Source organism: Pithys albifrons, chromosome 29 (assembly GCF_047495875.1).
Source record: "Pithys albifrons albifrons isolate INPA30051 chromosome 29, PitAlb_v1, whole genome shotgun sequence".
NCBI classification, from domain to species: Eukaryota; Metazoa; Chordata; class Aves; order Passeriformes; family Thamnophilidae; genus Pithys; species Pithys albifrons.
In genome coordinates, this window is record NC_092486.1 from 3,629,713 (window position 1) to 3,650,718 (window position 21,006).

The 21,006-nt window shown below is 60.8% G+C and overlaps 1 protein-coding gene across 1 annotated transcript; it reads right to left on the reverse strand.

Annotated features, from left to right (window-relative positions):
* Nucleotides 1–140: 140 nt before the first annotated feature.
* Nucleotides 141–15,642, reverse strand: DMTN (dematin actin binding protein). The gene is made up of 17 exons (XM_071579253.1): nucleotides 15,550–15,642; nucleotides 9,701–9,764; nucleotides 9,385–9,441; nucleotides 8,088–8,162; nucleotides 7,771–7,926; nucleotides 6,748–6,792; nucleotides 3,975–4,083; nucleotides 3,783–3,839; nucleotides 3,558–3,710; nucleotides 3,365–3,474; nucleotides 3,172–3,277; nucleotides 2,628–2,689; nucleotides 2,463–2,511; nucleotides 2,194–2,201; nucleotides 1,904–1,963; nucleotides 1,730–1,810; nucleotides 141–1,655 (listed from the first exon to the last, which is right to left on the reverse strand). Exons 3-17 carry the CDS (start codon nucleotides 9,400–9,402, stop codon nucleotides 1,542–1,544), a joined length of 1,203 nt encoding a protein of 400 aa, XP_071435354.1. The 5' UTR covers nucleotides 9,403–9,441; nucleotides 9,701–9,764; nucleotides 15,550–15,642; the 3' UTR covers nucleotides 141–1,541.
* Between the last annotated feature and the right edge of the window lie 5,364 nt (nucleotides 15,643–21,006).

Here is a 21,006-nt window from a genome sequence, read left to right on the forward strand (position 1 = left end):
GGGCGGGAGGAAGGCGGGGAAGGCTCCGCATCCTCCTCGGAGCACCATCGCCATCTGCAGGGACGCGGGGTCGGGGAGAACGGGGGGTCTGGGGGGATTCTGCGGGGAGGGGGGAAGCAAAGCAGCGGAGCCGACCTGGATAAAGCCATTTCACCTTTAATTGTAAGCAAAAAATCACTCTCACGCGGATTCTCCGACACCAGCAAATAAAATAAACTCTAACAAAAACAGAGAAAGTGAATCACTGTAGTCCAGTCCGAAAACAACCCATATTTATATATATATTTATAGATATGTCGTTTGTAGCAGTGAAAGGCAAGTATGGGCCAGTGAATTCCCGATAAATTACATTCTTTACATCCCAACAAGGTCTAGCGGTTGGAAAGTGGCTGGAAACAGAAACCGGGGAGCGGGGTGGGGGGTGCGGGGGGTCCTGCCCAAAACGTGTGCCTGGAGAAGGGACGGGAGAGGGGGGAGAAGGGGAGGTGCTGCCCGGTGCCGAGCCCTGCCTGTGCGGCCGCGGGTGGGGGGCACAGGGGCACTGCCCGACCCCCGGTGGCCACAGTGTCCATCGAGCCGTGCCCTGCGCTCCAATCCATTACCCCAGTTCATTGTTGCCCATTTCATCATCCCAGTTCATCACCCCAGAGCCCTTCTGCATCCCCGTTCATAGTCCCAGTGCCCTCCTGCACCTCCCATTCAATGCCCCAGTGCCCTCCTGCACCCCCCAGTGCATCCCCCACTCCCCTCCTGTACCCCCCCCAGTGCATCCCCCCCACTGTGGGCATGGAAATGCACCAGGAGCTGCCTCAGGGTCCCACTGGGATTCCCCTCCCCACTCTGCCACCCCCTGCCCCATCCCAGGTGCTCTCCCTGATCCCCCTCCCAGCCCTGCCCTGCTCCAGCCCAGTGCCAGGGGGTTTGGCAGTGTCCTTGGGGTCCTCGCTGCAGCAGCTGGCACAGGAGGGGCCTGGGGGGATGTCCGAAGTGGGAGTGGGGGCTGGAGAGGGGGCCAGGTGGGATGGCAGCCTGGTTTGTCCAGGAGAACATCAGTCTGGCAGTGAGTCGGCCCTCAGGCTCTTCCCAAGTCTCCAAGTGGCAGAGGGGCACACCAGGGGGCACAAGGGCACCCCGGGGGGACACAGGGGCAGCTCAGATTGGGGGAGTTACAGGCAGCAGACCCCCAGTGGGAAGGGAACCCCCCCACTGCCCACCCAGCGCGCTCCCGGCCGGCCGAAAGCAGAGCCAGGCACTGCCCCTGCCAGCACTCCTGGGGTGGGGGAGAAGGGGGGCACGAAGCCCAGAGACCCCCCAAAACCCCCTCCTGGCTGAACCGTGCCTGCCCCAGGGCAGGGGCTGCCCCAGCCCCATCACCCCGTGGCGAGGCAGGTTCGAGCCCTCCCCGAGCCCTTTTCCCACGGGAGGAGCGAGGCTGGGGGGGCAGATCTGGGGGTGCAGGGAAGGGGGGACCCTAAAAACCGGCTGAGAGCCCTAAAGCGGGTACACGGCGCGACACGGACTGGGCTCAGGCCCAGGAGGGCTCAGAAGAGGAAGGCTTTCTTCTTCAGCTCGTTGCGCTTCCAGAGGGCCAGTTTGCTGAACTCCTCCGGGGGCATCTCGAAGACCTTCAGGAAATCCTCAGGGGACAGGTGTCTCTGTGAGGGGGAGAGGACAGTGAGGGGGTGAGGGGACCCTCTTCTGTGCCCCCTGAGCCTGGCACAGCCCCTACCTCCAGTCTGGTCCTGTCCACGCCGGGTGGCAGCTTCACACGGCCTCGGTTTGTCACCATCAGCATTTCATAGGGGTAGATCTGCAAGGGGTGGGGTAAACACACCTGTAAGACCCTCTCACAGCCCACCCCAGACCACCCCAGATTCATCCAAACCCCCCCAGCCCTGCTCACCTTCTGCTCCAACATGCTGGGCAAGGAGTTCCCTCTGTCCATGCGCCCACGTTGGCCATTCTGGGGACAGAGCCTGGTGTCAGCCTGACCCCACTTCCCCCCAAAGGGCTCCTCTCCCCACCCTGAACCAATGCCAAGGTGATGGGCAATGCCTGGGATGGCACACCCTCCCTCCAGATGGCCCCTCACCCTCTGGCACCAGTCACAGAGGTGGCCCTGGTGGCCCCCCCGTGCCATTATACATCACCCTCTCGCTGGGCCTCCATCCTGGCAGCCAGGTGAGTCCTTACCTGCAGGGCTGGAGAACAGAGAGAAGGAGGGATCAGCCTTGTGACCCTCCCCACATTCCTCCCCTGGATGATGACAAGCCCCCAGTGGGGTTTTTTTCTCCCTCTGCTGAGCCATTTGCCCCAGCACTTCCAATCCCCACATCCCCCCAGACATGCCCCAGATCACCCCCACATTCCCCAGGACACTCCCACATTCCCAGGGGGATCTCAAGAACACCCCCACACTCCCTTTGCACAATATCACCCCCAATCCATGGGCTGATCCTCACCTGGGCTGCCCTTCTCGCTCCCCACCGAGCCGAACTCTGCCGACTGCAGCTGCAGGGGACAGGGGACAGGGAACAGGGGACAGGGTCAGAGCAGGGTCACCCCCAGACCCTTCCTGATGGGGGGGTGACCCCAGCAGTGCAGGGGGGCAGCTGCTGCCCACTCACCCGGGTGAGGGTGCTCCTGCCTGAGGCCGGCAGGGAGGAGCTCTTGTAGCTCGTGTGCAGGGCTGGAAGAGAGCAGAGATGGTCAGGGAGGTGCAGGCAGGGACTGGGAGGTGCAGGCAGGGACTGGGAGGTGCAGGCAGGGACTGGGAGGTGCAGGCAGGGATTGGGAGGTGCAGGCAGGGTGCAGGCAGGGATTGGGAGGTGCAGACAAGGATTGGGAGGTGCAGGAAGGGACTGGGAGGTACAGGCAGGGATTGGGAGGTGCAGACAGGGATTGGGAGGTGCAGACAGGGATTGGGAGGTGCAGGCAAGGGACTGGGAGGTACAGGCAGGGATTGGGAGGTGCAGGCAGGGACTGGGAGGTGCAGGCAGGGACTGGGAGGTGCAGGCAGGGACTGGGAGGTGCAGGCAGGGCCTGGGAGGTGCAGGCAGGGTGCAGGCAGGGATTGGGAGGTGCAGGCAGGGGTGCAGGCAGGGTGGAGGCAGCCAGAGCCAGCAGGTAAGGAAGGGAAGGGACAGGCTGCAGGAGGAACATCCCACGTACACGTGTGGAAGGGTGTCCGGTCCGGCAGCGAGCGGGTTTTTCTCCGGATTGGCAGAGATTTCTCCATCTCCTCCTTCAGGATCATCTTCCCGAGGTTGGAGGTGACCTGGGGATGAAGGGAATGTTTGTTGGGAGCTGAGTCAACACCCTCCCAACCCCTCACCAAGTGCCACCTGCCTGTTGTGCCCCTCACCTTGCTCAGCTCCTGCTTCTGGAGCTCCCGAAGGTTCTTCATCTCCTCCGTCAGGTCCTCATCCTCCTCCTCCCCTCTCTTGGAGGCCATCCGCCTCCTCCACTCCGTCTCTGTGGGAAAACAGGGCTTGTTAGAGCCTTTCCCACCATGCCATGGGGTCTCCAAGGGGGATAAACCCCCTGTTCCCACCTACCCACGACGGCCAGGGATGGGGGGCACGGCCAGTAGTCGGTCTCGATCTTGGCAGGCTGGTTGGGGTCTGGGGGCTGCGCCGCCGGGAACTTGGAGGATTCGATGATCAAGTCCTCTATGAGATGCTTCCCATGGTGGGCACTGGAATGGTGGTCTGTGGGGCACAGGGGGGTGAGGCAGTGCCTTTTGGGGTGCCCCATCCCATGGGACAGACCCCCCTACTCACCCTTCTGCCGGTAGATCGGAGGCTTCTTGTATATGTTGAGCTCTGTCGTGTCGGTCTCTGGAGGGAAAAATGGGGTTATGGGCTGGGAATGGGAGACCACGGGCCTGCAGAGGGGCTTGCAGGGACCACCAGGGTGGGGCAGGAGTGCTGGGGGTCCCGGTGTGGGGAGGTCCCAGTGCCAGGGGGCCGTACCAGGTCGGTGGAAGTGCTGGACGCTGCTGCGGGTGGAGGAGCTGCCCTGGCGCGAGGTGGGCACGGGGGTGCTGGTGGGGGGCCGGCTCTCCAACCACTCCCGGATGACCTGGGGAAAAACAGGGATGGTGATCAGCGAGACCCCCTGTGGGGTGATAACCCTGATAAGCTCTTGATGGGCTAAGGGGAACCCCTCAGCCCCTGGAGCTGAACCCCTGTCAGAGGACAGAGAGACTCCAGTGGCCTCCTGAAAGTGCCGAAGCCAGACTGGTGAGGTGAACAAAGTGGAGTGTTATGGAGATGACACGACCTTCCTTTGCCACATCTGGGGACACAGGGAGCCAACCCTCAGGCCTGTCTTATCTATCACCCCCAAAAATAAAAAATACCCCGAATTATTATTGATTATAGTCACTCAACTACCTAAGGGAAAAAAAGGCATAAACAGAGATTGGACATGAGCAAAAGTTGGGGAGAAATGCCACAGTCTCTGCAGGAGTATCTGAGAGGAGCTGCCCTGTCTCCTCCCACCTCTTTGGAAAATGTAGGGCTGAGAAACCAAGTCCTCTCTGTGCCTTATACTCTTTCAATGCCTGTTACTTCACACTTACTATCTTATGTCTTATCCTATGCCTATTACTTTATAACTTATAAGGTACCTTCGACCCTTCTCCTGCACCTTCCCTTTTATCCCACAGCTACTTTGGTACTAATTTCCCTGGGCTACATCATTACTCTGTAGGCACCTTATTCACAAACTGCATTTTGCTACTTTAATAACTATTCCACCTTGCCTTGCACCTCGTAACTCACTGGGTGTGTGTCCTCCTTATATTGATTATTGTGTTCCTTTAAGGTGTGGAGTTCCTTAATGGGGGACAGCTCTATGTTATTTCCTTTTGCTTAGAATGTTGTGTGCAGTATTTTTTGTTGCTCTGCTACTGAGAGGGCTTAAATTTGTGTTTTAGGTTGTTGTGTTTCTGGTTAGTGGTTTCCTGTTGTGAGTTAAGTCTGTTGTGGGGGGTTTGTGCTGCTTGAGTTGTATTGAAACTTAAGTTTGTTGTGCTTGTCTGTGGAGTGTGTTTTGTGCTGGTTTCCTTTGGGTTTTTTTGTCATCAATTAAATACAATCATGAAGCTCAACGTTATCATTAATAAAATTATTTTAGGAGTTGCTGTAGAGAAGAGAAGGTTCTTTCTTGTCTTTCTTCTGTGGTCTCATTGCAGAGTGTCAAAAACCTTTCCAAAAACCTTTCCAAAACCTTTCCAAAACCTTTCCCAAAACCTTTCCCAAAACCTTTCCCAAAACCTTTCCCAAAACCTTTCCCAAAACCTTTCCCAAAACCTTTCCAAACGCCTTTCCCAAACACCTTTCCCAAAACCTTTCCAAACACCTTTCCCAAAACCTTTCCAAACACCTTTCCAAACACCTTTCCAAAACCTTTCCCAACACCTTTCCCAAAACCTTTCCCAAACCTTTCCAAAACCTTTCCCAAAACACCTTTCCCAAAACCTTTCCCAAAACACCTTTCCAAAACCTTTCCAAACACCTTTCCAAACACCTTTCCAAACACCTTTCCAAACACCTTTCCAACACCTTTCCCAACACCTTTCCCAAAACCTTTCCCAAAACCTTTCCCAAACCTTTCCAAACACCTTTCCAAAAAACCTTTCCAAACACCTTTCCCAAAACCTTTCCAAACACCTTTCCAAAAACCTTTCCAAAAACCTTTCCAAACACCTTTCCAAACACCTTTCCAAAACCTTTCCCAAAACCTTTCCCAAAACCTTTCCAAAAACCTTTCCCAAAACCTTTCCCAAAACCTTTCCCAAAACCTTTCCCAAAACCTTTCCCAAAACCTTTCCAAAACCTTTCCCAAAACCTTTCCAAACACCTTTCCAAACACCTTTCCAAAAACCTTTCCAAACACCTTTCCAAACACCTTTCCCAAAACCTTTCCAAACACCTTTCCAAAAAACCTTTCCCAAAACCTTTCCAAACACCTTTCCCAAAACCTTTCCCAAAACCTTTCCCAAAACCTTTCCCAAAACCTTTCCAAAAACCTTTCCCAAACACCTTTCCCAAAAACTTTCCAAACACCTTTCCCAAAACCTTTCCCAAAACCTTTCCAAACACCTTTCCCAAAACCTTTCCCAAAACCTTTCCCAAAACCTTTCCAAAAACCTTTCCCAAAACCTTTCCCAAAACCTTTCCAAACACCTTTCCAAACACCTTTCCCAACACCTTTCCCAACACCTTTCCCAACACCTTTCCCAACACCTTTCCCAACACCTGTTCTGTCCAGCGTTGTCTCTTTAAGTGAGACACAGACAGGCTGATCTGGGTTGTACAAAAGCTTTGATATTCTGGGAATGTTTATAGAGACTCTGCTCATAAAGTTCTCCCTGGATAAAGAGAGAGTTCTCACAGGAATATCAGAAATCCTTCCAGACCAAATCCTTCTGTCCAGAGTCCGACAGGCTGATCTGGGTGGTATAAAAGCTTTGATATTCTGGGGATGCTGACAGACTATCCTCATAGAGAGAGTTCTCACAGGAATATCAGAAATCCTTCCAGAGTTCTGTCCAGAATCAGACAGGCTGGTCTGGATTGTCCAAGGTTTTTTCTAAGGATGCTCATAGGTAATAACTTTATATTAATACAGGTGGGACAAGAAATCTTTGCATTTCTACCCCTCCTTTTCACGTGACAACCCTCCCCACAATTCCTGCCCGGAGCCCCCACGGGCATCCCAAGCAGTGTCAGTACTCACCTCTGGAGATGGAGGGGGAGAGATGGATTTGGGAGACAGGGAGCGCTGCAGGAGGCGAGAAACATTTTATTCCATTTTATTCCATTTTATTCCATTTTATTCCATTTTTTCCATTTTATTCCCTTTTATTCCAGCAGCCCCACAGCTGGGATTCCCCCCAGTGACCCCCTTATTCCCTTTTATTCCAGCAGCCCCACAGCTGGGATTCCCCCCAGTGACCCCCTTATTCCCTTTTATTCCAGCAGCCCCACAGCTGGGATTCCCCCCAGTGACCCCCTTATTCCCTTTTATTCCAGCACCCCCACAGCTGGGATTCCCCCCAGTGACCCCCTTATTCCCTTTTATTCCAGCAGCCCCACAGCTGGGATTCCCCCCAGTGACCCCCTTATTCCCTTTTATTCCAGCAGCCCCACAGCTGGGATTCCCCCCAGTGACCCCCTTATTCCCTTTTATTCCAGCAGCCCCACAGCTGGGATTCCCCCCAGTGACCCCCTTATTCCCTTTTATTCCAGCAGCCCCACAGCTGGGATTCCCCCCAGTGACCCCCTTATTCCCTTTTATTCCAGCAGCCCCACAGCTGGGATTCCCCCCAGTGACCCCCTTATTCCCTTTTATTCCAGCAGCCCCACAGCTGGGATTCCCCCCAGTGACCCCCTTATTCCCTTTTATTCCAGCAGCCCCACAGCTGGGATTCCCTCCAGTGACCCCCTTATTCCCTTTTATTCCAGCAGCCCCACAGCTGGGATTCCCCCCAGTGACCCCCTTATTCCCTTTTATTCCAGCAGCCCCACAGCTGGGATTCCCTCCAGTGACCCCCTTATTCCCTTTTATTCCAGCAGCCCCACAGCTGGGATTCCCCCCAGTGACCCCCTTATTCCCTTTTATTCCAGCAGCCCCACAGCTGGGATTCTCCCCAGTGACCCCCTTATTCCCTTTTATTCCAGCAGCCCCACAGCTGGGATTCCCCCCAGTGGCCCCCCAAGCCCCCCCAGGGGACCCAGGTGGGCTCAGGGACATCCTCACCTCCCGGCTCCGGGGCAGCTCCACGTGCTCCATGAGCGAGTAGGTGAAATGTGGCTCGTAGATCATCAGGTCGGGGCGTTCGATGTCCAGGATGGCTTTGTCCTTAGGGATGGCAGCCAGGTCCTTGTAGCCCAGAACCTCGTTGTCCATTTTGGCCTGGAAAGAAGGAAAACCACCTTCATTCTGAGTGCAGAAAGGGGATATTTGGGAATGGGGAGGGATGACACCCTCCATGGCACTGCCAGGGTGGTGGGGAGGGTTTAGGGGGGCACATGCCGACCCTATGGATGAAGGGATGTGTGGGAATGGCTTCTTACCACGATGCTGGAGGGCGATCCAGGAACGCTGGATCCACGGGAAGAGCAGACGCTCCCAGGGGAGGTCAGTGGCTGCTGGATGGAAAAGGGGAGATTTTAGGCCAGAAAGGGGCTCAGGATTGTGTTTGGGACTCTGGTGCATGGCAGGGGGGCCCGGGGACAGCAGGATCTCAGTGCCCCAGGACAAGGTACCCTCGGGGATGGGGGATTTCTGGGTGGGCACTGGGGTCTCCCTTACTCCAGCCTTCTGGTCCAGGGCAGGGGACAGCCAGGAGGGGACAGTGGCTTGGCCAGGACATGCTGCCACTAGATGGTGCTGCCAGGCAGGGCTGGGAGAAGGAGGAGGAGGAGGAGGAAGGCAGGGACCTGCCAACAGCATCCCATGACTGCCCATGTCCTTGGTCACCAATCTCTGCCCTTGGCCACCAATCCCTGTGTGCCTCCCCTGGGTGCCAGGCTCCCCATTCTGCCTGTACCCCCAGCACCCTTTCTGTACCCCCAGAAACCTCTCCTGTACCCCCAGCATCCTTTCCGTACCCCCTGAACCCTGTCCTGTACCCCCAGCACCCTTTCTGTACCCCCAGAAACCTGTACTGTACCCCCAGCCCCTGCCTGTACCCCCAGCACCCTTTCTGGACCCCCAACACCCTGTCCTGTACTCCCAGCACCCTTTCTGGACTCCCAACACCCTGTCCTGTACTCCCAGCACCCTTTCTGGACCTCCAACACCCTGTCCTGTACCCCCAGCACCCTCTCCTGTACCCCCAGAACTGTCCTGTACCTCCAGAACTGTCCTGTATCCTCAGCAGCCTTTCCCGGACCCCCAGCACCCTTTTTGTACCCCCAGAACTCTGCCCTGTACCCCCAGCACCCTTTCTGGACCCCCAGAACCCTCTCCTGGACCCCCAGCACCCTTTTTGTACCCCCAGAATTCTGCCCTGTACCCTCAACCCCTGCTTGGACCTCGAGAACCCCTTTCTGGACTCCCAGCACCCTGCCCATATCCCCCAGGACCTTTTCAACTCTCAGCACCCTTCCCGTACCCTCAGCACCCTTTCTGTACCTCCAGAACCCTGTCCTGTACGCCCAGCACTCTTTCAGGCCCCCAGCACCCTGCCCATATCCCCCAGCACCCTTTCTGTACCCCCAGAACCGTGTCCTGTACCCCCAGACCCCCTTTCTGAACCCCCAGCACCCTGCCCATATCCCCCAGCACCCTTCCAACTCTCAGCACCCTTCCTACGACCCCCAGGACTCTGCCCACACCCCGCAGGACCCTGCCCACGCCCTCCCTTACCTTCTGCAGTCTTTCCATTCAGCTGTGGGCAGGAGAGGTTGTGTCAGTCACAGGGTCCTGTGGGGACAGCAGAGGGTTGGGGGGCACAGCCAGGGTGGGCACAGAGCACCCCTAGGTTGGTTTGAGGTGGGGTGCCCACCTCCCACCACCCACCTGCCACGGAGCCTGGCAGCCCCCCAAACACCAGACCCTACCATGGCACAAGGCTGGCACATCCCCAATGCCAGATCTTGCTGTGCTGGCAGCAGGACAGGCTTCCCAGGGGATGCCACTGTCACCCAGGCAGGGGACAGGCCAGGGGCACTCCCTCACTCACCGCTGCCTCTGTGGCTCCACATCCCTCTGGGCGCCGACACCAGGCTGGGGCTCGGCTGTTCCCTCTGCAAGGGAGGCGGGAGAGGTGACGGTGACTCACAGGATGGTGGAGCTCCACCTCATCCCCCGCTGTCCCTGTGGACCCCCGTGCCAGCTGCGTGTCCCCTGCCCGTGCCCGCGGCTGCTGACAGTGCTGGCAAGCGGGAGCAGCGGGAATGACGCCCTTTGTCCGGCAGCCTCGAGAAGGCTCCAGCGGGACGGGCGTGCTGTGCTCAGCCCCCCACAGCCCCCCGGGGCCTCAGCACTCCCCGTGCTTTACACCTACAATGCCACACACAAAGGGGAAAATTCCCCATTCTCCTCAAAACTTCTCCTTTCAGAGGGAGTTGGGAAAACCCTCGTGTCAGTTGGGCGACAACAGCGGCGGCCCCGCGGAACCCTCGGGCCTTGAACCCCGACCCGGCAGCCTGGCCATGGAATGGGGGGATGTCACCACCTCTGGGGACGCCAGCCCTGCTGTCCCACAGCCCCACAGCTCCCAGGACAGGTGAATCAAGGCCCTGGGGAATGCAGAGGTGGAGAGGAGCAGATGTGAGGATTCCGGGAGCATCCTCCTGCTGCCGCCCGAGGGTCCAGCCCAGCACCAGGAGGCTCTGCCGGCAGCTCCATCTCCCCGCCCTCGAGACCTCCCTGCCGCAAATAACCCCCAGATTTGCCACCGAGAAGGGTTTTTAACCCTCTCACCCCCAACCCCCAGCCCTCCCAAGGGTCTGCAGTGCCGGGTGCCGGTGGGACGGGCACACCCGGACCGGCACCGAGCGGCGGCACAAGGCGGCATTGTCCGGGCACATCCATGAGCTCACACTTTCCAGCGGCGGAGCCAGGGCAGCCCCCCGCCTTCGGTCACACCCCCGGGGGCGTTCGGGGCACCGGCGGGGCCGCGGTGGCAGCGAGCAGATGGATGCGATGGCGGAGGAAGCGCCGGAGCTGCGGGAGGGCAGGGCGGCTGCGGGAACGGGTGGATGCGGATGCCGGGGGGAAGGAAAACAACACCGAGCCAGGGGGTGCGGAGAGATGCCAAAAAACTGGCCAGGGGTGCCAGGCCTGCACAACCAGCTCGGACACGGTGTCGTCAGCCTGCGTCCCCCCCCCGGCGCTGGGGGACGCGGGGACATCTTATCTGGCGCAGGCAGGAGCCACCGCCCCGATGGCAGCCGCGCTCCCCATGGCAACATCCAATCTCCCCGCAGCCCCGCTGGCAGGTGCCCCGCGTGTTCCCGAGATAAGCGTGTTTGGGATTTTCCCGGCCAGGAGGGCCAGGGGGAGCGGGGAGAAGGGGGGGACACACCGTGCCCCCCTCCCAGGGCGATGCTGAGGGTACCCAGAGCGCGTTCCCGGAGTGGGGAGGAAAGGAAAAGGGAGAGCGATGGAGGAGGGAGGGAGGGATGGACAGACAGACAGGACACGTGCTGGCAGGGGGTTAACTGGGATGTGGGGCTGCCGGTCCCCCCCCTCCTGTCCCAGGGGGGCCGTGCCGAGGGCTGCGCTGCAGCGGGAAGAGGCCGGTTCCCTCCTCCCCACCCCGAGGAAATCCGGATTTGACTTTTCGCAGCCGCCAAAGCCATCAGTCCCCGGCCCTGGCCAGGGGCCAGGCGGTGAGAACCCCCCCCAGCTGCCCATGGGGGAGCAGGCAGGGACCTCCAGCCTTCCTCCCCTCGCCATCCTCCTCATCCTCACTTCCTTGCCCTTGCCAAGGTGCAGGGCACGAGTCCCCGCGGCCTCCCCGGCTCCCCGCCAGCGCTGGAAGTGGGGGCGACACTCGGGGTCACAAGTTCCCCGAACAGACAGTTCCCGCCAGCCCTGGGAACGGCGTCCGGTGTTTCCCAGCCCAGCCTCGGCCTCCTCCTGCTGCTCCTCCCAACGCAACCCCCAAACAAACACAGCCCGGGAGAGGCCCCGAGCATCCTCCCCGCTCACCGCCGTGGGAAACCGAGGCACGTGGGGCCCCACCGGCAACTTGATCGCGACCACGGGAGCACGTGGGTCCCCGACCCGCGGCCGAACGGTGTCCGGTTCCTCCTTTGTCCTCTTTCTCCCTTTTCCATCCTCGCCGAAGCATCTCCCGGCGGCGGGAGCGACCCCGTGGCCATTGACAGCCCATCGCTTCCGTGCCATTGCACCCTGCTCGGGGACCCCGGTGGCCTTAAAAGCCACTCGCTGCCAGCGCCTGGCCCCAGGGGTTTTTCCATGCCTGGCATGGAAGGTGCATCCCGCCAAGGACACAGGGATGCTCCTTGCCTCGGTTTCCCAGGTTGCAGGAACATCAACCCGCCCACCCCATCCCGGGGCGGATGGAGATGAAGGAGAGGCATTTCCACCTCCTCGGTTCCTCCCATCCAAGGAATCTGGGCCAACCCAGCCGCTCTCCTGCTCCCTCAGCGCTGCCAGGAGGCTCCGAGCCACCGAACAAGTTTAGAGTGGGGATACAGGGCCCTCACCCCAAAGCTCCGGGATCGGGGGGGGATCCGTGCCCGGCCCCCCTGCTCCGCTGGCCACGCCGCTGCCCGCTTTGGGCCGCGGCTCACGTGGCACGTAATCTGGGATTAAAGTGGGATTAGCCTGCTCATCCCGCACGCGGAGGGACCCGCTGGGGGTGTGTGCGGAGGCCGCGCCCTCCGGGGCTCCCGTTGTGGGTTTGGGGGTGACACCACCCCGGTCCCCAAGGACCCTCCAGTTGTGCCAGCTCTGGGAACGGCCCCCAGGGATGCTCAGCATGGGCACCCCAGAGTGGGTGGCCCTGGACACCCCAGGGCTGTCACAGCAGGACGCCCACCTGGCAGGACGCTGGGGATGTGGCTGGGGCGTCCTGAGGGCCGAGGTGGCAGCTGGTGGCCCAGGTTTTCCCGGGAAAGGCTGGAATTAGCCCTGCCTGGCCACCCACCCTGCACGCCCACAGCCAGGAGCTGAACCCCCTTTGGAGGCAGCTCCATTCATGGCCAAGAACTGGGAGGGCCGCGTTTTGCACCCCAAATTACTCCCCCAGGCAGCCCCTCGATGCTCCACGGGGATGGGGAGATGGGAATTTGGCCCCTCGGTGCTTTGCCAGGGGGGCTGGATGGGGCCAGGAGGAGATGGGGGGGGTCCAAAATCCCATGTCCATGGACCACCACAGCCAGGGAGCATCAAACCCCTTCAACGGGGGGAGGGAGGATGGGGGTGCAGCCCCAGTAATAGCACTGAGACCCCACAAACTCACTCAGCAAGTGGGGCTGGGAATGGCAGGGCAGTCCTGGCCTCCTCCTCCCCTGGGAATAAACGGTGCCCGTGGCAATGTCCCCAGGGAAGGAGGGCAGGGAGTGTCCCGGTGGGGGATGTGGAGTGTTGGACACACCGTGATGTCGCAGGGGGGTCGCAGGTGGGGACTTGGGGAGGGGTCGGCGATAGAACCCCCTGTTCCCACGTCCCCCACCCGGGTCACCGCCCTTCCTGTCCCCGCGGCCCCCGGGCAAGGGCAGGGCGTGGGGTGAAGGGGAGGACAAGACATGGGGCTCCCTTCAACCCCCTCCGAGTCCCCCGGGAGAGCCAGGAAAGGGAGCGGCGGCACCGAGAGGCGACGGGAACGCAAAGAGCGGCCGCACCAACCGTCCCCCCCGCACCCACCGCGGCGGCGCGTCCCCCACCCGCGTCGCCCACCCGCGTCCCCGTCCCCACCGACCCGCTCAGCCCCTCACTCACCTACGCGGGGGGCCACCGCATCCCTCCGGCCTCGGGGGGCTTCGGGGGGATGCCCTTGGCTCGCTCTGCTGGCCCGGCCACCGGATCCCGCGTGGGCTACCGGGGCTGCGGCGCATCCGAGAGCGTGACAGCGGGGCGCGGGCGGGCGAGCGGGCGGGCGGGCGGGCGAGCGAGCGAGCCTATCTGCCCCCGCCAGCCCCGCCGCCCGCCGCCCGATAACCGCGGCGGGGCGGGCGTGCGGGGGTGGGTGCGTGGGAGGCTGCGTGGATGGGTGGAGGAGCGCGTGGATGGATGGATGGATGGATGGATGGATGGATGGATGAGTGGGTGGATGGATGGATGGGTGGGTGCCGCTCGTCTCTCCCCACCTCGCTGCTGGCTCAGTCCCTTTCCCAACAAGAGGAGAATTAGCCGGCATCATGACGAAGCAGTATTGGCTCCCGCTCCTCCCGCTTCCCCGGCACAAAGAGGGAGGAAAGCAGAGATAACCCGGCCTGCCCCGCTGCCAGGAGCAGCCCGGACCCCCAGACCCCTCTCCAGCCCCCGCTGCGAGCTGGGCACGGCAGCCCCCGCTCCCCCCACAGCCCCTCGCCGCGGTTTTGGCATCCCCAGTCCCGAGCGAGGGGGGCTGAGCACCCCACTGGGCTGCGGCAGGATGGTGTGAGGGGGGTGGCACGTCCCGACCCCCAGGCTGGGTTTGGGGGTGCTGCGAGGGCGGCACCCACCCCCCGCTGCCCTGGGAGGGGAAATCCAGCGCGAATCTCCATCCGCGGGGCCGGGAGGTGCGGAGGATCTGCCCAAATCAAGCGCTCGGCTCTGGCAAGGGAGAGTTGATCCCCCCACATCCTGAGCCCCCAGGGAGTCACGATCCAGCCCCATCCTTGGGCTGAGCCCCCGGGGCTGGGCTGGGGCAGGGCAAGGAGGTTGTGACCACTCTTATCCCCCTGGAGCCCTTCGGAACGCGGGCCTGGCTGGGAATTCAGGCACCTGGCACGGGAATGGTGGCACGGCTGGACCCCGCCGGGGGCGGCGGGGCTGCGTTGGTGCCGCAGCGCTGGGATCCAGCGTCTATTCCCGGCTCTGTGTGGGAGAGAGCTGACAGCAGCTCCCTCTCTGGGTCCTCTCCCCAGCGCTGCGTTCCTGCTTTTTGCTGCCTCAGTTTCTGTCCTGGCTCAGAGAAGGGTCGCTGGACCCCCTGGAAGCACATCTGGGGGAGAACCATGCTCAGGGGGATGCACATCTGGAGAGGGATGTACACCCAGGGGGATGCACAGCCAGGGATGGACAGCCAGGGATGAATAACGGCGGGAGGAAAACACACCCAGGGACGCAGATCTGGGGGGGATACACACCCAGGGACGTAGATCTGGAGGGAATGCACACCCAGGGATGCACATCTGGGGGGGATACACACCCAGGGATGCACATCTGGGGTGGGATGCACACCCAGGGATGCACATCTGGGGGGGATACACACCCAGGGACGCACATCAGGGGGATGCACACCCAGGGATGCACATCAGGGGGATGCACACCCAGAGATGAATATCTGGGGGGATACCCCCGCAGGGGGACGCACACACGTGTCCTTTGGCGCCAGGGCCAGCCCGGCTCGCTGATCCATGAGCAGCCCGAGATGCCGCCGTACCCTCGCGCTGAAGGGGCTCTGCCGGCCCCAGCCGCCCCCCGAGGGCCGTGCCCATGAATAATCGAGGCCGTGGCCGCCTCCCCACCACCACTAACCCAGTTTCTCAAGCATGAAGACGATCGCAGCGGCTGCTCGGGCGGCTGCCACCTGCGCCCGGGGCTGCTCGGGCGCCTGAACCCACCGTGGCACCCGCCGGGGGCTCAGCCCCCCTGCCCAGCGCCCCGGAGTGCCCGCAGCGGGGCAGGGAGGAGTTTGGGAATGCACTTACCCCGCTCCAACCAGCACCACGCACCGCCTCATGCACCCCACCAAAGCCAAGCCCGGCCATGCTCAGAGAGCCCCCCGCGCGTCCCCGCTGGGTCGCCCCCGGTCCCGGCGGTGCCACCAATGCCAGGCTTAAGGCAAGAGGCCACCGGGGGTGTGTTGTGGGGGTCGGAGGTGTGGGGGTGAGGGGTGCAGGGCCCTACCTTCAGGGCAGCCCATGGCCCGCCGCAGGCAGCTCTGCCCGTCCGCCGGGAGCCATCCCTGCGCCGAGCATCCCCTCCCCTGCGCCGCACGGCACGTTGCCACAGCGACCGCCTCCCGCCGCAACCGGCGGGATGGAGCGCGGAGGATGTGCAGGAGCGTCCTTCGGCCTCAGCCAGGGATGGAGAGGGTGTAGGAGCATCCTCTGGACACACTGAGGGATGGAGGGGGTGCAGGAACATTCTCCGGACTCAGTGAGGGATGGAGGGGATGCAGAAACATGCTCTGGACTCAGTGAGGGATAGAGGGGTGTAGGAGCATCCTCTGGACTCTGTGAGGGATGGAGAGGGTACAGGAGCATCCTCTGGACACACTGAGGGATGGAGGGGGTGCAGGAGCATCCTCTGGACTCTGTGAGGGATGGAGGGGGTGCAGAAACATCCTCTGGACTCTGTGAGGGATGGAGGGGGTGCAGAAGCATCCTCCGGACTCAGTGAGGGATGGAGGGGGTGCAGGAGCATCCTCTGGACTCTGTGAGGGATGGAGGGGGTGCAGAAACATCCTCTGGACTCTGTGAGGGATGGAGGGGGTGCAGGAGCATCCTCTGGACACACTGAGGGATGGAGGGGGTGCAGGAGCATCCTCTGGACTCTGTGAGGGATGGAGGGAGTGCAGAAACATCCTCTGGACTCTGTGAGGGATGGAGGGGGTGCAGAAGCATCCTCTGGACTCTGTGAGGGATGGAGGGGGTGCAGAAGCATCCTCTGGACTCTGTGAGGGATGGCGGGGGTGCAGGACCATCCTCTGGACTCTGTGAGGGATGGAGGGGGTGCAGAAACATCCTCTGGACTCAGTGAGGGATGGACGGGGTGCAGGAGCATCCTCTGGACTCAGTGAGGGATGGATGGGGTGCAGGAGCATCCTCTGGACACACTGAGGGATGGAGGGGGTGCAGGAGCATCCTCTGGACTCAGTGAGGGATGGACGGGGTGCAGGAGCATCCTCTGGACTCTGTGAGGGATGGAGGGGGTGCAGAAACATCCTCTGGACTCTGTGAGGGATGGAGGGGGTGCAGGAGCATCCTCTGGACTCAGTGAGGGATGGAGGGGGTACAGGAGCATCCTCTGGACACACTGAGGGATGGAGGGGGTGCAGGAGCATCCTCTGGACTCTGTGGGGGATGGAGGGGGTGCAGAAACATCCTCTGGACTCAGTGAGGGATGGAGGGGGTACAGGAGCATCCTCTGGACTCTGTGGGGGATGGAGGGGGTGCAGGAGCATCCTCTGGACTCTGTGAGGGATGGAGGGGGTGCAGGAGCATCCTCTGGACTCTGTGAGGGATGGAGGGGGTGCAGGAGCATCCTCTGGACTCTGTGAGGGATGCAGGGAGAACAGGAGCATCCTCTGGACTCTGTGAAGGATGGAGGGGGTACAGGAGCATCCTCTGGACTCTGAGGGATGGAGGACATGTAGGAGCATCCCCTGCCCTTGCCACCCTGCAAGATGGGGCTAAGGAGCATTCCCACATTCCCAGAGTGGACACAGCCCTTGTCCCCCTCTGTGAAGCCACTGCCAGACCCAAAATTGCCCCATTTCCCCCTTGCAGGGTTGTTGGGTTTCCAGGGGCAGCACCCCAAAGGAGCCCAGTGACAACCATCCTGGGAGGGCTGTTCTGGATGTTCCCCATGTCTCAGGGGACACCTGTCCCTGTCACCCCAGTGACACCTCCAGTGCTGTTCATGGGACCCTCCTGTCACGACTGAGGCACAAGGATCACAGGGGTGGGGATGGCATTGGGGTTGGGGACTGGCACCCCTCTGCTCTGCAGCCAGGTGGGTGCTCTGGGGGTGGCTCTTGCTGGTTGTGCAACCCCCCCAGACCCCTCCAGCATCCTCAGCCCTCTGAGCATTTCCAGCTCCCTGAGCATTCCCAGTCCCTCAAGCATCCCCAATATCCTGAGCATCCCCAGGATCCTGAGCATCTCCAGTCCCTCAAGCATCCCCAAGATCCTGAGCATCCCCAGTCCCTCAAGCATCCCCAGGATCCTGAGCATCCCCAGCCCCTCAAGCATTCTCAAGATCCTGAGCATCCCCAGTCCCTCAAGCATCCCCAAGATCCTGAGCATGCCCAGGATCCTGAGCATCCCCAGCCCCTCTGAGCATCCCCAGCATCCTGAGCATCCCCAATATCCTGAGCATCTCCAGTCCCTCAAGCATCCCCAAGATCCTGAGCATCCCCAGGATCCTGAGCATCTCCAGTCCCTCAAGCATCCCCAAGATCCTGAGCATCCCCAGGATCCTGAGCATCCCCAATATCCTGAGCATCTCCAGTCCCTCAAGCATCCCCAGCATCCTGAGCATCCCCAATATCCTGAGCATCTCCAGCCCCTCAAGCATCCCCAGGATCCTGAGCATCTCCAGCCCCTCAAGCATCCCCAAGATCCTGAGCATCTCCAGCCCCTCTGAGCATCCCCAGCATCCTGAGCATCCCCAGCATCCTGAGCATCTCCAGTCCCTCAAGCATCCCCAGTCCCTCAAGCATCCCCAGCCCCTCTGAGCATCCCCAGGCTCCTCAAGCACCTCCAGCCCCTCAAACATCCCCTGAGCATCCCCATCCCACGGGAGAGCAAAGCCTTGGGAAAGGCTGGACAGGCTGTGGCAGGGCAAGACACCCTCCAGTGCACTTTCTGCACAGAGGACATTCCTGTCCCCACCTCCGCCCCCCGCCCCAGGTCTCACCTCAAAAAACAAGAAAGAAACAGTCTGAGGGTTTTTTTCTCTCCTTCTCCAGCCATAATTAAAAAGGACTCACCCTTCTGAGCCCTTTCTATCCCGGGAGGTCGAGAAGAAAGAGAGGGGAGGAAGGGGAAAACCCTGAAAGAAAAGAGAGGAAGGGCTTGGGAAGGAGAAGAGAAAAAAAAAAAGGGGACGGGGGAAAAATTAAAGCGGAGATTACACAAAGGGAACTCCTCTACCTTTGAAGCTTTGGTTAAATTGGGGAGGGGGCGGCGGGGGCAGGGAGGGCCCAGACCCAGGCGGCTCCTTTCTCAAAGCCTTCTCCTTTCAAGAATGTCTCGAATTCCTGCAGGAACAAGGAGCCGGGGCTGTGGGGCCGAAGGAAACGGGAGGGGAACCATAAAATCACCGTGGCCGCTCGGCTAATTCCGGCCGCCACACCTGGGCAGCGGCGCCGGGCGCTTTGTTCGCCCCTAATTGCCGGGTGTTGCATTTCTCTTCTGCTTTAAAGCTTCATTTAACTCAAACTGTTATAATTTTGGGCCGGCGGGGCTTTGTAGGGGCTGGGGGAGCCCCGGGTTGGGGATTAGGGCCCCCCCCGCCCCCGGGTCCGGCTGCCACCGCCCAGGGCATTGTCAGAGGGGAAGGCAATTAAGGGGAGGGGGCACAGCCTCGGGCACGGGGGGGCGGCCTGAGGAGTGGCTCTGAGCAGGGAGAACAGGGGGTACCAAGCTGGGTACCAGCTCGGAGGGTGGTGGCCTTTGGGGGAACATTCTGGGGGGCAGAGCAGGGGGTACCACACTGGGTACCACCCCAAGGGTGATGCCCTGGGGGGCACAGAGAACAGAAGAGCTGTGCCAGTTGAGGGGAACTGTGGGTACCAGGACTAGAGTGATGCTCAGGGGGGAGCAGTGGGTGCCAAACTGGCTACCAGGCTGAGGGGGATGCCCTGGGAGAGGGAGAACAACAGGTACCACCCTGGGAGGGGAAAACAGGGGGTACCACACTGGGTATTGCTCCAAGAGTGATGCCCTGGGGGGCACAGAGAACAGAAGAGCTGTGCCAATTGAGGGGAAATGTGGGTACCAGGACTAGAGTGATGCTCAGGGGGGGAGCAGTGGGTGAGGGGGCTGAAGGGGATGCCCTGGGAGAGGGAGAACAGCAGGTACCACTCGGGGGGGGCAAAACAGGGGGTACCACACTGGGTAGCACTCCAAGGGTGATGCCCTGTTCACCAGGATGCAGCAGCCCCTCCAGAACACAAACTGGGGGGGCACAGATGGGACTGGGGGGCCCCCTTTGCAGCCACCTCCAGAACACAAACTGGGGGGCACAGATGGGACTGGGGGTCCCCTTTTGCAGCCACCTCCAGAACACAAACTGGGGGGCACAGATGGGGCTGGGGGGCCTCCTTTGCAGCCACCTCCAGAACAAGAACTGGGGAGCACAGATGGGGCTGGGGGGCCTCCTTTGCAGCCACCTCCAGAACACAAACTGGGGGGCACAGATGGGGCTGGGGGGCCCCCTTTGCAGCCACCTCCAGAACAAGAACTGGGGGGCACAGATGGGGCTGGGGGTCCCCCTTTGCAGCCACCTCCAGAACACAAACTGGGGGGCACAGATGGGGCTGGGGGGCCTCCTCTGCAGCCACCTCCAGAACACAAACTGGGGGGCACAGATGGGGCTGGGGGGCCTCCTTTGCAGCCACCTCCAGAACACAAACTGGGGGGCACAGATAGGGCTGGGGGGGCCCTTTGCAGCCACCTCCATTCCCTTGCCCCTCAGCATCCATCCCTGGCACTCCCCCAGCTCAGGGCACCCTGTGCCAAGGGGAATTGGGCTCCCCCCATCCCAGCAGGCACAAAGCCTGTGGCAAAGCCTCAGCCCAGGAAGGAAAACACCTCCAGGCCCCATCAGTCTCGACACTCACTTTTATTTGCCTCGGGGTTTCCTCCTTTACACAAAGAAACTCCAAAGTCTAATTGTTTAAGGCCTAAAACTGACTCATAAACAGCAGGACGGGTAAAAAAACACAAAAAACCCGCTCAGTGGCAAAATAAAATCACCTAAAGGTGGTTTCTCTTTGATCTGGTGGGCACCCACATGTAACCCACTCCCCCCAGTGCCCCTGGGAGAGGGCACAGACCTTCCCCTCCAATAAATAACGTGGAGACCCCACGGCTGGGGGGGTACAAGTGCTGGTCCTGGGGTGTGTGTGCCTGGACAGCCCTTGGAGGTGCACAGACAGACAGACAGGCATTCCATGGTCCTCAGCACCTGCTCCATCCTCACAGGGATGGGCACAGCACCCTGCTGGCCCCAGGGCTGGGGGTGGGCTCTGTATCCCACTCCAGTGGGGACATCCATCCATCCATCCATCCATCCATCCCTGGCACTGAGAGCAGAGTCCATGTGGGACAGGAATGTGTCCCAGCCCTTGGTGGCACAGGGACAAACCTCTGGGGGAAGGGGGCAAAGGCACTGGGTGGTGAGTGTGGGTACCACGGGATCCCCCAGGGATTCAGGACCCCAGGGACCATCTCCAAGGGCAGTGGGAAAAGGCACTGAGTGCCAGACGTGGATACCACGGGATGTTCCAGGGATTCAGGACCCCAGGAACCATCTCCAAGGACAGTGGGAAAAGGCACTGGGGGGTGAGTGTGGGTACCACGGGATCCCTCAGGGATTCAGGACCCCAGGGACCACCTCCAAAGACAGTGGGCA